This window comes from Sebastes umbrosus, chromosome 11 (assembly GCF_015220745.1).
Source record: "Sebastes umbrosus isolate fSebUmb1 chromosome 11, fSebUmb1.pri, whole genome shotgun sequence".
NCBI lineage: Eukaryota > Metazoa > Chordata > Actinopteri > Perciformes > Sebastidae > Sebastes > Sebastes umbrosus.
The window spans coordinates 5,355,885-5,373,543 of record NC_051279.1 but is presented as its reverse complement, the minus strand read 5'-3'; the positions used below and the strand labels follow the sequence as shown (position 1 = coordinate 5,373,543).

At 40.1% G+C, this 17,659-nt stretch overlaps 3 protein-coding genes across 8 annotated transcripts in view; 1 reads left to right on the top strand and 2 right to left on the bottom strand.

Moving 5' to 3' along the window:
- The window catches only part of LOC119496645 (raftlin-like), a 128,881-nt gene extending 121,515 nt beyond the window's left edge, over positions 1 to 7,366 (top strand). The window contains exons 9-11 of one of the 2 annotated variants that reach the window (XR_005208756.1): positions 452 to 527; positions 1,303 to 2,902; positions 3,245 to 7,366. Coding sequence is in view for 1 of the 2 variants with exons in the window: in XM_037784099.1 (XP_037640027.1) it covers positions 452 to 527; positions 1,303 to 1,959 (733 nt within the window). In the remaining variant the exon portion in view is untranslated. Of the gene's footprint in view, positions 1 to 451; positions 528 to 1,302 lie in introns of both variants that reach the window. The other variant, XM_037784099.1, reaches the window with a different exon arrangement.
- LOC119496646 (cysteine-rich venom protein) overlaps positions 1 to 10,622 on the bottom strand; it is a 146,835-nt gene extending 136,213 nt beyond the window's left edge. For 2 of the 4 annotated variants that reach the window (XM_037784101.1, XM_037784104.1), the window contains exon 1: positions 10,372 to 10,621. Coding sequence is in view for 1 of the 4 variants with exons in the window: in XM_037784100.1 (XP_037640028.1) it covers positions 10,400 to 10,417 (18 nt within the window). In the remaining 3 variants the exon portion in view is untranslated. Of the gene's footprint in view, positions 1 to 10,371 lie in introns of all 4 variants that reach the window. The other 2 variants (XM_037784103.1, XM_037784100.1) reach the window with 2 other exon arrangements.
- Positions 10,623 to 12,420: 1,798 nt separating this feature from the next.
- Positions 12,421 to 16,814, bottom strand: LOC119497238 (vitelline membrane outer layer protein 1 homolog). Of its 2 annotated transcripts, none has more exons than XM_037785200.1 (4): positions 16,544 to 16,814; positions 15,515 to 15,627; positions 13,643 to 13,949; positions 12,421 to 12,516 (listed from the first exon to the last, which is right to left on the bottom strand). In XM_037785200.1, the coding sequence occupies exons 1-4, from the start codon at positions 16,751 to 16,753 to the stop codon at positions 12,514 to 12,516; spliced, it is 633 nt and encodes a 210-aa protein (XP_037641128.1). In that variant the 5' UTR covers positions 16,754 to 16,814; the 3' UTR covers positions 12,421 to 12,513. The 2 variants fall into 2 exon arrangements, with proteins under 2 accessions (XP_037641128.1, XP_037641127.1); XM_037785199.1 differs by having other exon boundaries at positions 12,424 to 12,506; positions 16,544 to 16,813.
- Between the last annotated feature and the right edge of the window lie 845 nt (positions 16,815 to 17,659).

Genomic DNA, 17,659 nt, shown 5'->3' with positions numbered 1-17,659 from the left:
CTGCCTCCTTGCATGTGAATTCCTTGCGAGACTCAAACATAAAGGGGGGGGGAATTGACAGTGACAGATGACGAGCAGTGAAGTGGTCGGGCCACATGTGAGCTTACAGTATATCCTTAAACTGTCAGATAAGAGCAATCATTTGACTATCTTTATGGAAGGTCAGAGAGAGTGTGGATCAATCTGTGTTATCCCAGGATTTAACTGAAATTAATTATAAATATTTCTCTTGGAATTCTGCAGCAATTTTTCAAGCAAAGAAATTAATAAATGACGAAGAATCTGTCAGTGTTTGTAACCAAATGTTGAAAAGCAAGTGGTAAAAATTTGTTTCCTTCTCCCATTCTCCTTTTATGTTTAATCATTTCTAAATAAATTAGTGGCAACAAAGTAAAGCTCTTTACTGATATCATCTTCTTTTTCCCTCTCTCTCTCTGTCCTCATCTTTTAGTGATGGAAGCCTGTCCACCAAACAGATTGTTTTCCTGCAGAGACCCATCTTGGGCCGAAAGAAGAGGGAATCCAAGGTACTCGACCTCACATTCTTCTCTGTGTTTCTTGGCTAATGTGGTTGTGGGGTCTCCCACCAGTCGTTCTGTCACCTGCTCACCATACATCCAAGGCCAAGATCACCTTTTGCCACCTCCAATTCCACAGCTGTTTTTGTTTTAAGTAGCCAAACACACACGGCGCCGGACAAATGTGAACCGACTCCTCTCTGTTTGAGATATCGTGAATTCCTCAGCAACAGACAAATGTGTTGTTTGGAGAAGCAGGGCTGGTAATGCTTTCTCGGCGACCCTGAATAGTGGCGATAACCTCTAAAGCTAACCTTTGTCCGCAGTGGAATGAATCCATGTTGACGCTTTCTGTGACCCGAATTTAAACTGCCATCACAACAACAAATTTAATAGCCCTTAAGACTCAGGGAATTGCTAGCGTTAACAAGATTTTCTTGGCTGTTTCTTTGCAGTCTATCTCAGTTCTCTATATCCTGCAGTGTGTTGAACCCTGCAGAAGTTGTTCAAGTAATTGAGGATATATTGCATTAAATTTTTGCCTGTTTGTTTGGTCAGACTGCAGGCCCGGAGGCCACCAATAACTCCCCTCAAAATGGCTTCAATTTCCTCCTCGGCATCAATGAGACTCATTTGAATTAGCTCGTTATCCCAGTGCAATATTAGATCCTCTGTGATCCATTCTTAATTAAGTCTGTGTGCGCGCTGCTTTGTGCCCAAAAGCATATTTAAAGAGTTACTATGCATCCCACTAACATGCTAATGTAAACTTGGAATGTTTCAGAAATTGATCTTCAAGCCCCGAAGCAAGTCCAACAAGAACTGCATCAAAGACACAACAAAGAACAAGAAGAAGAAAAAAACAAAAACTGAGAAGGATGCAGAGGATCCGAAGATTCTTGATGAAAGAGAAAAGGTTGAGAAAGAGGAAGACAAGAGCAGGGATGAAAGGGTGAACGCAACGGATGTAGAGGCAGCGAGAGAAAGTGAGACATCGAAAGAAAGGGAGGTGAGGTGTGAGGAAGATAGAATGATTGATGATGGGGTTGAAATCAGCATAGAGACTGTTGAAAAGAAAGATGGAGGAGCAGAAACAGAGGACAAAGCGGCAGAAAACGGCAGAGAAGAAGAGGGAGGAGAAAAGATAGCACTGGATGGAGAGGGATCCAAAGAGAACGGAGAGCCTTTAGAAAACGGAGAGGTCCAGGAAGTGACGGAAATCATTGTCGAATCACAGAGCGAGACCAAAGAAAAGGAGGGCGAGGGCGTAGCAGAAGTTGTGATCGAAAACGGGGTGGAGACGGATGAGGAGAAAGACGAGGGCGAAGAGATCGCGATCAAACGCAAGACAGAAGAACCGGAGGTCATCGCCAAGGAGATCGTGGTGGATTCACAGGCCACACCGACTCATCAAAGCCCAGAGAAGGAGACTCAAGAGTAGCCCCAACTCGTCCAAGTCAAGGTTTTTCCCCGCCCTACCACTCAAATTCCCCCATCTTAAAAACTGTCTCACAGTGTTGTCCCTGATCCAAATTAAAGGGGCTTCGATCCCCATCGCTGCAGCATTCTCCAAACCTACCATCTTACATAGACAATTCCCTCGCAACCTGCCGTAGTGTAGCTACAGAGCGATTTCATGTAACTGCAGACATCAGCCCTGCTGTATAACCACACATACTGAATGTATATATCCAAAACAGGAGATGTTGGTGCAGGATAGTCAATGTGGAGACACTGGAATAACTGAATGAGGATCGACAGGGGGTTGAATATCTAGAATGATGCCACGATCCGATTGGATTGGCGTTTTTCTTGTATTTAACAAGAATGACACACAGTTTAAAGTCCTGGTCACACCAGAATGTAAAATGGTGAAATAAATTTCCTTTCAATGGAATCGCCGAGATTAGTGGGTTTGATTGTCAGGCGAAGAAAATGTGCGTGAATTTCTCACAACAAGTTTGACACACAAATTCGCACCATTGACTCACAGTAAGACATTTTGACATTGGTAAACTTTGGTTATGTCCAAAATTCCATGCTAACATGCTATTTAGTACGCTAAAACTATATGTGAGATTTTTTAGCATGTACGAAACCTAAGAATGAAACCAATGGTACGCAAATTGAATGCCATTTCCGGTAAAAATATGCAACCCACAATGCAATGCGGTAGTGATGACAATATCATAACAGACGTTGGCGGACAGCTACGTGATGTCAATAACGCTTCAATTTAAGTCTAAGTATAAGATTTCACTTTGCTAGGTTTAATATATTTTTTAAATTAGTTCGGACTTTACAATTCTCACAAATCATCGTTTGGTCACGAGGTTGGCGCGGGTTACCATGGTTACGCGCCTCCAACCAGCAGGGAGGAGGTAGTGAGGATGTAAATTATTGCTCAGTGCGTCTGAAAAGATACATACTACTGTTTATTCACACAAAAGCATGTTGAGCGCTGGTACACATTATTGGGTATTTTGACAATGAAGTCTAGGAGTTTGAGGAGAACCTGAGCTCGGCTGCCTAACATTAGCCCAACAAGGTGAAACAAGTAACATCAGCTAACTTAAAACTGCTTAGCTAATGTGAGCTAATTACATCACACTGTCTAGGTGCTGCAGTAGTCCCACAGAATAAATCCACTCAATCAACTAACTAAAAGCGTTATTGTGAACTATAATGTTAGTCACTCTAATTAGGGCAACCTACTGACCACAAAGTAAACATTGTTCGGTCGCCATCACAAACAGAACACGTACAAAGTGTCTGCTAACCTTGTTAACTGGATGCGTTGTGGTTGCTCGTAGTGATGGCAACTGTGTCCTTGTAAAAGCAATTTTACTTTAATCAATACATCTGTGTTTATTATCTACGCCGACCATTTATGTAAGTTACTACGAGCGACCACGTACGCTTTCGTCCTAAAGTCACCAGTTCATACTGTTAGCAGGCAGTAGAGTCACTACGACTTGCTACCGTGGTAACAGCAGCAGCGCTCGATGGCGAAACACACGAAGCGGTCGCAGGATTCGTCCATAGAGAAAATAGAGACTACGCTAGCCTGTTGGTATTTGTAGTTTACAAACTAGCGTTGTGAATAGTCTCTACGTCACCGAGCCTCTAAATTACCGAGCCCCTTTCTGGTGTGACCGGGCCTTTAGAAGGGAGTGAGGAGCGTTACGTGATTCTCAATGCAATGTAATGTAAGGGTTAATTAGATAAACTGAAAGAACGCCAGTGGATCATGGATCAAAGGAAGTTCTCTGCTTGCTTTTGAAGAATAGTTTGAGCACCATAAGTCCTAATAGTTGTACCCAGATATAGCGCCTGTTACAAGAGGTACTTATACTGAGCAGCTCTTTTCAGTTTGTGAAGCTGAGAGAAGACGAGTCACCTCCAAATCCAAGAGACAGAATCTTGACAGGTCACAGTCCTCATCCACACGACTGACAAGACAATACAAGGGCAGGCATGCTCTGAAAAGCATCTTCATGTGATCACAGACCGCATCACCGTTTCCCATTCCTTCGTTCTGTGCACCAGAGTAAGTCGTGATGTGGAGGGAACTTGGAGGAGAACGCTGGTAGAGGTGATGGGAAAGGCGTTTGTTGCGACAGGCAATCCAAAGTAGGGTGAAGAGATAATTGTTTACGCTGAGCTCTAAGCCGTCAAGTGCTTCAAAGAGAGCCGATAATCACTCTTTGGTGTGGTGTGCTAAGCTCACCTTGCATACAGAATGTTCCATATTCAAAGCCGAGTCAGATAAGGATGTGAAATTCAGCTGAATGTTTGCAGCTCGGGGGCAGAACTCATATTTAGATGCACCTAGTTAGCTTTCACACACAGGGGGGGAGGATTTATTTCTGCGCAAAGTTGCATTTTTAATTACATTTCCAGTCAATGGCCACAAACAAAAGCTCTCAACAGTGTGGAGGCCGGGTTAAGCTGTGTGGTCAGGACCGAGCCTTGTTGTTTACCAAGACCAAGACTGCAGATTGAGAGAGAGAAATTGAGACATGGGAAGACGTTGAGAGCGAAAGAGAAAAGACCACAGAGGATAAGAGAGTCAAATAAAAGAAATGAATAGGCCCATTTAAAGTAACGACCGTTTGCGTCCCACATTCCCTGTTGAGATTTCCTTCATTATTTTACCTCCAGCTCCTTAAGCACCTCTTTCCAGACATCATTTCTGGCAATAACCAAGTCATAATGTGCTGTTTCATGGCATCGTGTAGCTTTCCATTTTAAAAAGGGGAATGGGGGGAGGTAAAAACAGAGGGAGGAAGGTGGCGACGTTCACGGCGTAGAGCTCTCATTAGCTCACTAATGGGTTTTGTCAGTGGGGTATCTGTCAGGAATCATGCATTTATAATGGGGGTCACTTATTGGGGGATGTATTGACAGCAAAACACCTCAACGTGTCAAGCAAATAGCCTTCAGATTTAACGGTGATGTCATGGGGAATCATTTGCACTGAGGAGGAAGAGTGTGTGTTCAAAATTTCGCAAAGAAATTACACACACGCCATCATAAAATATGTCATAAAATCGATTTATTAAAATGTTGGGATTCGGTGAATCAAGAACTTAAACTACCTGCTGTCCTGCTTCACACAGACTATAATTTGTCATAATTTGGATCTTTTGTTTTATGAGAATAGATGATACTTTGGTCAAGAAGAACGTCTCCTTATTGGGGATGAAGCTCTTCAGTTACACACAAGTAAGATCGATTATGCTGAATAAGTGCTCTCCTTAATGAATCCGCCCGCCGCTGAGATTTTTTTCAATGTAAAATGGCAAGTGATTTTGTGTAGAGTAGAATATAAAAACTGTGACCAGCTTAGCCTTATTACTATACTGTAAATGCCCCACAATCTGCTTTTTAGAAATGTCTTTTAGAGGCACAATGGTGATTTCAGTGTTACATGTTTGTTCTAGTCAAACAGGAAAGATTTGCTACAGTCAGTGTTGGTATTTTTGAAGCTGTTGTTCCCTGTTTTTATTACTGGAATTCAGAGTGAGGGGATAAAAGTGTTTGTCTATATGAAGGTAATATGTTATTTTTCACGTTTTGATTTTTTTTTTATTATTATTGTGAATGTTCTGTTTTTGAGTCAAGAGATTTTACTGTAGGCTTTGTGTTGCCTCTGCTGTTCCGCTAAAGCTTGCTAAAAATGTATTTCTGACTGACGCTTCGAGCTACCTCCCGAGGGCTGTTGTTGGTTTTATACCGAGGGGTCGACCCCTAGAAACATGCTCCTTGTCCTCTCGCCCTCCACTATGACGGAGTCCAGACCCATGAGTGTGATCGCTAATGGCAGACAAGGTCAAGGGTCATATTTGAGCCAGAATGGATTTTTCCACAGCTGTACACAGGAGTTTGCACGAGCACACGACAAATAACCACTCTGATAATATTGAATTAAGATATGAGGTTATATCATAATATTCTCTGTGGTATTTTCTTTTTTTTTTTTATTTTTAAACTTCATACTCTCAGCTGCTTTTAGCTTCGGGCTGTTTGAGCTTTAATAAGCACTTATTGTATTCAAGAAATATTTCATGCTCCCTCTTGCATCAGAGCTGCTGGGAAACAAATAAGACTCAGCTGTCACTTTCACACGTTTGTCAGAATGTGACAAATATGAATTATGAAAGGCAATACAAAGAGACGCCTTTTGATAGCTGACGAGATCATTATGAATATTTGAGAAATATTCCCTGGTCAACTTATTTTGTCAGATTTAATCAATTTCTTCATTTTCCCCGGCGTCGAGATACACATTTTAACTGTCATCTACTGTATCTGTTTTATGAATTTGTTTCAGTATTCCTGCCTTTCTCCTTTTTTTGTTTTTTAATCCGAAACTGTGACATTTATTCCCCTTTGGCGTCCTGTGAAAACAGATCATATTCCACTTTATCTAGAAGAGCAGAGTTTGGAAAATCAGTTAAGCAGCGAGGTGATCTCATGCGGCATGACTGTGTTTTTTTGACTCCTACTACATTCCGGTAGGACATCCACGAACAAGGATGATCGTAACCTTGACAAAAGTTACAACCGGCCCTGTATCCGCCCGTCCTACCTGAGGCCGCGGCCTCCCTGATAAGGGCTGATTGGTGGCGGTGCAGTCTAACCTCTGACATGAGTACACTCCAGGGACTGTGGGTAATTGTGATTTTTTTGTTTTTGTTTGGTAATAAGAAAAACACAGACAGGGAGAGAAAAACGAGGCAGGATCTCACACTTCATCAGATAAATGATGCTGAACGATGTTAACTTAGCCGTCCGTGAAAAGAAGGAGACCTTTGACTAATGTTAGACTTAAATATACATTTGCAGCTCTCTGCCCATTTGTGTAAAAAAAAAAAAAAAAAAAAAAAGGTAATATACAGTTTCCTGTCTTCTATCAGCATAATTGTCTCTGAGCCTCAATAGTGGCGCTGGTGCAATCGTTCTTGGTAATGCTGTAAAGAAAAATAAAACGTAATGGTTCATTTCCTGTGTGCTACTATGATGTGAAATGGGCAGAGTAGAAATGACAGAACATGATACAATAGGATGCCGTCATTTTTTTTCCCTGTGTTGTCACTTTAGCTTGCTCACAGCCTCTGGAAAATGTATTCTTAGGTTTTTGTCTCTGATGTTTTTTATCACCTCGGCTGCCATCTTGAATGTTGAGTATCTTTGATCATGTGCTGTTGTCACTTGCGTAGCAGTGTTTGCTATCAAGGAAGAAAAAGTATTCTTTATCTTTGCTATCCTGAGTATGTCCACATTCCTATTGTTCATGACATCTGTACAATTTGTATATTATAAAATGATTTATATTTAATGTGTACACGTGTCTTTTGCTTCTTTTGTGTCAGAGGAAATTCAGCTTCTGTTTGTTGAGGCAGCTGCTATTTAAAGTAACTTCAAGAGCAAAGCTTTTTCAGGAATTATAATTTAGCTCTAGATTTGACTCAGGAACTCTTCAATGCTGTTTCGTTTTTCCAGTTGGAGGAGAAACATGTACACAGATGCTGCATGCCTCCTGCAATCAGGAGTTAAGTCAAGTTCAAGTGTGAGATTAAGTCCAAAAATATAATATATATAATGTTCTTCAGACTGTTGTCTCATTATTGTTCATAATGAGAGACAACTGTGATACTTCAGTCACTCAGTAGTATAAATATTATTGAAGAATTTTAAAACTAAGTATGACATTTGTCCACACATTTGTGTATAAAACTAAACCTCTTAAATTAGGATGTTTGGTTGCTACACTGGAAAATAAGTATTAAATGCACTTGTTTGCAACATTAAATAATTTATATTTATTTTGCATCTCTATGATGCACGGACCATAGAGCTGCATTTCCAGTCTGCAAGATACTCACAAAACGGTTATAGAAAAAACATCTCAAGACTGAGAGCAGATTCCAGTACTACAGTAGGGCTGCCACTAACGACAAATTTTTCTATCGATTAATCTATCAACTATTTTACTAGTCGATTAATCTAAACGATTAATTTTCCTCCCGAACATCAAATTGACTATTTAATTTATGTTCATTTTATTTTGACAAACTGTAGGCTATGTCATTGTATAATACAGCACAAAACAAAATGAAATATGCTACCCCTGAAATCTTAAATAAAGATATTGTAATAGAGTATCAAACTACAGGACACTACAGTACCCATGTCCAGTGTTTGCTTCAGGGCTAGCCCCCTTCAATTTAATCAGCAAGCTCAGAACACAGCTAGCGGTGACCTTTGCCGGTGTGTTGGCCTCAACACAAGCTTATAGCTTGGATTTTTTTGCCAGGTGACTGCCAGCAAAAGTCTGCAGACTGCCGTTCTGCAAGTTTCCCTTCAAACACTTAATCAATAGAATTTCTATTTTTTTTTATAATTTTCAGTGCCAACGTCATCGATTACACTGACTACTCGCGGCGGCCTTATTCTACAGCTTTGACTAAATCCTTGAGAATCAGCATGGATAGGGCTCAAGCGACCTCTGTGTCATTAACCAGCAAAAACACGTTCTTAGAGTTGTTCTGTTCTGGTTGCACACAAGGACAGTCCATGCTGCCCTTAGAGAAATACAGAAAGTAACTGAAAGATGAAATGACAACTTCAGTCCACTGAACACAGTGAAAAAACAAAAAGAAGCAGAATGAGAGAGCTGGTTCTTTTAAATCTGCTCCATCTGGTTATTACCTTCATTACTGCGGGAACCTGAGAGCAACTTTATAGTTATTACACCCAAACAGCACAACAATACCATTTATCTTGCCCTTACATCAAAACAATGCCATTCAGCCCCAAAACTGTCCGTCATGCGTCAATATTTCATATAAAAACCGAGGCTGGCAGCCATGATAATAACCCTACGGTGTTTTATGAACACAGTATATTTACAGTTGAGTCAACACAGCCGGTGTGATCTATAAGTCATGAGCTGGGATCTCAGGGGAGCGTAAGGTCATTAAGAGGGGGGGGGCTTTGCCTTCAACCAAAACCACCAACACCACATCCATTCTGTTCACTACTGGAGGCGTTAATTGCTCTTGAGGCAGTTTGGGGACCGCTGGCGAGCCGCTAAGCTGGTCAGGACCACATTGAGGCCGTGGTTTGGACATTAGACGTATGACCCGGGGCGTTACATCCTTGAGGTTCCACACTAGGACCCAGAGGTATAATGCTACACAACAACTTGCTGAGGTTGCAGCGTGTTTTGAATAATGAAGTTCCTTTTGAGAGTCGAAGAAAATGTTGTTTTCATGATTGTGGTAGAGAAAGCTATAACATCGTTCAGGCCGGGTTTGATGTTGATTCAATGCAGGTTTCAGGCCTTCGTGCCCAGAGGGCCTCTGTGGTTCACTAAGAGGTTGAGCTGTAAGGCTGTGCCAGGTGTTCAACACTGAATTGATTGATCCAGAATTCATTAAACCCATACAATTAATCTAAGATGTTTGTATTGGATGTGTCCTGTCATAAAAGTCTATTTTTTCTGGTGAAATGTGGGTTAAAGTTGCCCTTGAGACATCACTGCCATCTAGTGGCTGTACGAGGCCTCATGCAGTGAAATAGACCTCAAAATACACAGGACTCATATTAGTGCCTAATCTCTAACTAAATAAAAATGATATACATTTGTAGGTTCAAGCTTCTCCCATGGGACAATTTGTAACTTTTCTTGATCATTATGAAAATAAATCCCTTTGGGTTTTTAAATGCTTCATCTCCAGGTTTAACCTCTCATTCCCCGTAAAGGGGCACTCCTTCTATTTTACACACAAAGTAAAGGCAGGGATGGAAAGAGTACTAGAATATTATTATACTCAAGTATTTAACCTAGTTCTGCTAGTTGTTCCCTGCACTTATTTCTAAATAAAACATTGAAATCAGGTGTTTGGCCACAATCAGTTCGTAATAGTCGTCATTGGTTGAGTTACTGTTTCTTGTTTATTTCTAACTGATTAATAAATGCATCACTGGCTGAAAACTTTGAACATATCTCAGGGTAAATTTAAAATTACATCAATAATCTCTCCATTTTACTGTGATGACATTTGTAAAGGGTTCATTGTTTACATGTAATGAATTAGCTGGTTTATGGTACAGGAGCCTATAGTCTAGTGTGACATTACATGACAGTTTTCTCAGTGGCTTTACTCCCCCCAAAGCTCCTTTACTTCTCCTGCCGAGTTCATGTGAGCTTTAAACAATACATTGTTAACACCTACTAGCAACACACAGTAACATCAGCTAGCTGCTGCTACATTGAAACACACTGGCTGGCTACATCTTGATGAAGCAGTAGCTACAAAGAAATACACACACAGATATTTACCTTCTGCAGGTTGCAACATGTCCGTTACCTGTTGGTCAAACTGCATCCACCAGAGTTAGCCAGTGGCTTCTCTCTACAGGTTTATCCTCTACCTTTTCCGCATCACGTAATCATTTCATTTTGTAGAATGATGATAAGTTTGTCAACTGTCCCAGAATGTGTACTCTTTTCACAGCAGCCATGCTGACATGTCATTGCAGAGTAAACACAGGTGTAATTAATTAATGGTGCCTTCACATGATCAGGTGATCTGCCTTTCAGGTGGTTAAGTGGTGAGAACACTGCTGCTAAGCAACAGTAATATTAAAAGTCCCATATCATGCTCATTTTCAGGTTCATACTACTAGAGCAGGGTTCAGCAACCTTTACTATCAAAAGAGCCATTTTAGGCAAAATTAAAAAAAATTAAAAATCTGTCTGGAGCCACAAAACATTTGATCATTGTGATGAAGGTAACACAGTTTATAGTCTATGTATATAGTATATAAGTCTAATGCAAATGTACTATGGAGAATTAGGGCCACATTGAGGGGAAAAAAATCTGAGATTTCCAGAATAAAGTCATAATATTACGAAAAAAAAGCAGTAACTTTACGAGAATAAAGTCATAATTTTACGAGAATAAAGTCGTAATATTACGTGAATAAAGTCATAACTTTACGAGAAAAAAAGAAAATAACTTGTAAAATTACTACTTTATAATATTGACTTTATTCTCATAATATTACAACTTTTTTTCTCATAAACTTTTTACTTTATTCTCGCAATATTATGACTTTATTCTCATATTACAACTTTTTTCTTATAAATGTTTTACTTTATTCTCATAATATTTTGACTTTATTCTCAAAATCTCAGATAATTTTTTTTTCCTATACTGTATATCTCACCCAGGACTCTTGTGGGTTTTAGTGGATATATTCTAGATGCCTTGTGCATCATTTTATACACATTTCTTTAAAATTCAGGTATTTCTGGAAACTTTCAGATCTCCACATTTTAAAGTTAAGTTATGTGGGTTTCAACCAAGTTTCAACTGGACAGCATGCATTTGTAATGACTGGCACACCAGTGAGTCAGTGAGGTTTGTTGTTCAGACAAAATAAGTAATTTGAAGATGACACTTTTCGCTCTCAGAACTTCAATAGTTCAATTTTGTCACTTTTTAGACAAAAACAAATGATAGAGTTGTATTTTACATTTTAAACTTGAAATGAGCTCCTCACACGGCTGTTTTCCTTGTCAACCCTCCCCCTGCTGATATTAGCTGATATATATGTTTTTCCAAGCAGACCAACAAGTGCACTTGAGCATCTAACTCCAATAAGTGCAGTTTGAACTTAGATATGAGGTCAGTTTGAGTGTATTCATTACCCTGACAGAGAGGCTCTCTGTAGCTGTGTGTTGAAGACTATAATCACTTTGACTTGACTTGCAAAATCTTCTGAAAACCATTACCGCAGTGTTTGATAACGTCCTCGAGTTCCCTTCCCCAACCCTCCGCACACACTCTGTGCTCACAGATTAACTACCCGCCGATTAATTAACACAATTACCTCTGTGTGTGCCAATCGGTGTCTTATCAACCTTCGTCAGGCCTTAAACTGTAAATTAATTAATATCCCCTCTCTTGTCATTTCTTAATTACCTAAGCTCCAGCAGGAATTCTGGGAAACGCCTGTGTCAGCGGCTCTGTGTTGTGTTCACGCTTATTACGACTTTGCTGTGCGCTCATTGGTTCATTGGACAGGAAATGAAAACATGCTGCTCTCATGCTGATGAGAGGTGATGAGGGGATGACATGATGTTAAAAGAGGCTCTTCAGACGGGGGCTTGATTTGAAGCGGCGCTCCTTAATCTTTCTGTTTTCCCCGTGACACTCGACTTTGTTTAGACAGCTGGATATTTTGACAAATAACTCTCAGTTTATTGGAAACTGCTGCTCTAAACTCTGATATCAGTCATATTTAAGTTTTTTAAAAGGAAAGAAGTAACACTCTTCATATCAAGATCTTCATGTTCTGGAAAACCATTAAAGAGACAGCAGCATTTCAGATGATAGTTTTATTATTGGTCAGCGTTGATGGCGTTGGAGACGGACTGGATCAAACTGCTCAGGCCTGCTTGATGTTCACCTGCCGATCACTGTCAATAAAAACAACAAACACAAGTTCATAAACAGGGAAATGTATACAGAATATATTACATTTGAATCGTCATCCTGCAAACTTCTTCTTCCTTAAAATGTTAAAAAAAAAATATATATATACCCAAACCAAAGAACGTATATTGATAAGAAGCAAAAGCAGCTCCCAGCAGGGAGTAATCAAATCGACTGCCATCATGACGCCAGTAAAACATCTGCCTACAAAGTGCCGTACAAAAGTAAAACAAAATTATTTCTATTCTATTGTCATAATTTGAATGTCTCTACCAAAATTACCTCTGTTGAACAATAAAAATATTATAAATATGCATACTATTAGAACTATTTACATACCTACTTATATATTTATTTAACTTTTTTGCCCGGCTGATTCCCAGAGGAGCATAAAGTGAGCGATGGACATAAATGGAAGTTAGAAAGATTCAGCACATAGATTTTGAGAGCAATCTCAATCTTTTTCATGTTAAGGATCCAAAATCAATGTCCAACAGAACACAGACCATGGATGTGCAGTAAGAGGTTGTGTCCTGTGCTTTTGCCCTGCGTGTCAGTAAATAGCCTACAACTATATTAAATTATGTTTATGTCATGCTACTAGCACTACTAGCTACTGGCCGATAGCCGGTTGTTTGGGAACAGAGACGTTAATACATCCACCACGATACAGGCTTACAGCATACAGCCCATGGGTGCATTATAAGATAATAAAAGTGATGAATTACAGCCAATATATCCTTTATTACAGCCGCAGACAGCCAGCAGGAAGCTGGCAGAACCGGATATGTCATAAGCGTGCAGGGCGGTGCAGTCCCGTGGGTCTGATGCACGTACATCATGCCGAGGAAATAACTCTGGATTCGGCTAATAGTTAATTTTACAACTTTTAAGACATAACGATTTAAATGAGGGCTATTTAAGTGTTCGTACTGGGAAGTTGATTGACCTAAAAAAATGATCCTCTGATTTACAGATGTCTCTTTATACATGTTCTCACTCTCTCAAATTAACCAAAATAAAGAGTCTATGAAAACCTTCTGTGGATGTGTCATTAACCCCTCAAACGTTTCTGGGCTTTGGTTTTCAATATATAACCCTCTGTCTTACCTGCTGAGGCTTGGCACAGCAATGGAAGCGCACATCGTTGAGGCTGGAGTCGTCCAGGCCGTACTGGTATTGCTCCATCTTGGTCTCGATGCCACAGATTCCTCCGCCGTGACACTCCTCGCTCCAGTAGCCGTACTCTCCCCAGTCCATGCCGGTCCCCTCCAGCGTCGGATTGCTGCTGCAGCGGAACTTGATGTTGTTGACGGCCGTGTCGTCGCCGAACAGACCCTGATGGGGTTCCACGCGGATCTGGAAAGCGGTGAGCACGCCACTGGGGCAGTACTGGGGGTGGGACCAGTCACCGAAGCTGAACGAGAGAGGAGGAAATACAAGAGAGTAGTGGGGGGAGAAAAAAATCAGGAATGGATCCAAGATGAAGGCTGGAAACACTGGAGGAAAGTCAAGACATTTCCACATCTGAACACCTAATTTGCAATCCTGGCAAAAGCGGTGCTTTCATTTCCCCTCTGAACATGATGGGAACCTGCCAGTCTGCAGCTCCCTGCTGCTTTCCTACTTTATTTATCTAATTCTTATTTAACCTTTATAGTACAGCCAGGTTAGTCCCACTGAGATCAAGGATCTCTTTCACATGATAGATCTGGCCACAGCAACAAACAGCTGCATGTTTAAAGACGTCAACAAAAACATTTCAGCATGAGTGGCAGCCCTGTATAGAGTGAGAAACCGTTATTCAAAGTTATGTGGTATTATTACGAGGGAAAGTCCACTAACGGTGGGAGGGGTGGTGGATGGGTCAAACAAACACAGGACTTTACCCAGGAGACCGCTGTTTGTGTCCTATATGATACTAAAAGTAAATGTTGAATTTCTGCTTTTTACGTAACGTTGTTACACTTGTTACGTAACATTATGTAAGTTATTATAGTAACATAAACCATGATGTTTTGTTCTAACCTTAAAGTCCTGGTGAAATGGAAGTTAGAGCGTCTTCTGTAGTGTGACATGTTCCCCAGTGAAACAGAATATTTGAGCCGTGTACAGGTACAAAAGGGATTTAAAGCAAATCCTTCCACTCCGCAAATCCGGCCCACTAACTGCCTCAGTAAAAGTTACAGATTGATGGATGGATGGATGGATGATAATGCATTGCATAATATTGTTGATACTAGCTCATCTAAGCACACGTCATATTTTGTTTTATAGGACGAAAAGTTTATCTGATTTTGATTATAAAAATACAAAGAAATCAATTTTGTTTTGTAAAAAAAAAAATGCATATATTATTAAATAGGTGCAAAATATGACTGAGGATGTGATCCACAAGGGTTAAAAAGGCATTTTTAATTTCATCTCCACTTTAACTAAGTAGTTTTGTTGCCTAAACCTAACCAATTGTTTCACAACGTTAACCACGTGTCATTGTGCGTTTCTGCAAGCGTGACACAAGGCAGATATGAAACGTATTTATGATTTGGTTCAAAAACGTCCACATTGGTTTCCACCCCGTGGTTTATAGAAACGTACAATGCCAACATTCCTTCTGGCGACTGGGTTGATAAAAAATGTAGATCACTTGAGACTTTCAAATAAAACTCTACTGTAAAGGAACAAATCACAGTTTGCACCTTCATTGAACCGGCCATGGAAATCTGTTTTATTGTAGGTGTACCACTCTCTAATAAGGCACCATTTATTTCAGTTGTAACTAATGGCTTTATTAATGGTCAAAATTACATTTACTAATACTTTATACATCACTTATGAGACATTAAAATGGTGTTAATGGAATATAACTGATGTTTAAAGCTTTAACTAATGATTTGTTAACAATTGATGAAGCCCATTATACAGTAAGCCCTTTATAAAAAGGTGCCTCATTAGAAGGCGTTACTGTCGTGAACTACTCACTAGCCAGTGTGGGATTCAACAGAGTACACGAAGCTTCGGTTTCCGTCTTTGGCGCAGATGAGGCGGATCCCATTCAGAGCGGTGTCATCCACCGCGTACTGGTTAGGCTCCACCTGAGCAAACAGAAAACAGTTCCCAGAGCAGTTCTCTTGTTATCCTATTATTGTTATAATTATTCTCAATAGACTTAAAAATATTTTTATCCACCATCTTACATCAGAATCACATTAGCAAAGGAGAGGAGGAACATTTACAGCAACCAAAAACTGTTTTAACGCACATATGTGACCTGAAAAAAATGTGAACCCATGCCATCAAGCTTCTCCACGAGGACACACATGTTGGCTTGAAATGACGTGTCTTCATTTTCAAATCTATCTGTAAAACTAAATGGAGAATGGAAAGCTGCACACTCATAGCGGCAATGTCTTGAATTTCAGCTTCAGCAAACAGTCTTCATCATCTGTATCTTTTGTTTCCTAGATTATTTTAAGGATGAGAACAACAGCCGGTATTTATACTGACCAGGACGGATGTTTCAAATCAAGGAGGGCCCTATCACATTATCCACATTATCAAGAAAACAAGCACAAAAAAACAAGACATCCTACATTCAAGCCAGAGAAAGAATTCACAAAGCACAAATTTATATCTACACATATAAAGGTTCTAGATCTATTGAAGATAGAGAAATCTTACATGTGAAAAATACATTCACAACATAAAAATGAAAGGCAAAAGTTACAAAATAGAAAAACATTGGTATATAAACAAGACATAATGTAGATGCAAATAGAAAAATATCATCTTCATTAATTATTACATTGTGGACAAGGAGATTCAGCAAGTTGGTTTGCTACACCTGTCTGACCTGGTTAGTACAAATGCTGGTTAGGTGAGACTTTCCATTCTTTTCTTTTTTTATATCCGCCCGTTGTGTGCCTCAGTTTTCTTTTTCTTTGCCTCACTGCAGTAGGTTTATTTGAAATATCAAATATTTGTAATACGTGAGAGAGTCGGTGTTTTTACCCTGAGACTGAAGCCAACAGCAAAGAACTTGTCAGGACACATCTCTGGCCAGGTCCAGTTTCCAAACTGCTCTCCGTTGCTCACAGTAAGCAAAGATCTGTACTGTCTGCTGCTAAAGGCCACACCAGCTCGCTGCAGAAAGGTTTTCTCCTCACACAACCCACCGGACAACACAGCCAGCATGGCCACGACGGTGAAAAGACTTGCCATATTGACAGCAATGAGTCAGTGTTTCACACAACTGAAATGCCAGCTAACAAGTGCCAGGGGGGTTCAGGCTCAAAGCTCTTATAGCTTCCCCGTCAATTCAGAAATAGAACCTCTCCTATCAGGTTGAATCATTTACAGAGTCACGGAGTGGCGTGGGATTGAACAGCTGGTGTTGGAGAAGTTTTTCTCACTGAAGTTCAAACACACGGGGTCTGCAATTTATTCATCTTTTACATTACAACATGCAGAGAATCTGGTAGGGAATTTAACATTTCTACATCACACAAATCCACAGGTCTGAGCCACCTTTACAAATGTAATCCACAGGATAAGGTTCAGCAGCAACAGGACCTTTTACACTTGTAATCGATGTTGCAAGGACTGCTGTTGTCCAAGAATAATAGTATATAGATTGAGAAGTGCAATGCCAGGAAATAAGAGATTAGTGGCAAAGGTTTATTTTGTCTCGCTAGGACATTATACCCAACATCACACCTTATCACTGGGGACTGAGAAAACACATTTTTAAAGAATTAAAAGCATTAGCATTGTATTCAGATTATGGTGTCACTGATAAAGCTATCACCGTATCCATACATCACACACTGACACTCACACAAAATAATACAAATGATCTTACATTATCTACATGTATATAGGACAATCAATAGCAAGGATTGTAGGCTGACAAAACACTTTTATAGACTGGATGGATTTGAAGTTTTAGCCTCTTCTGGCAGCCCGGTCGCACAAAAAGACATATGAATGACACGATAATGTGCAAGGCAATGCAATAAGAACGCCTTTCTTGCGTTTGGCATGTCATTTGTACACCAGACAGGCTGTATTGACTGCAATGTAAGTGCACACCCGTAAATCATACTTGCCAACCTTGAGTCCTCAAAA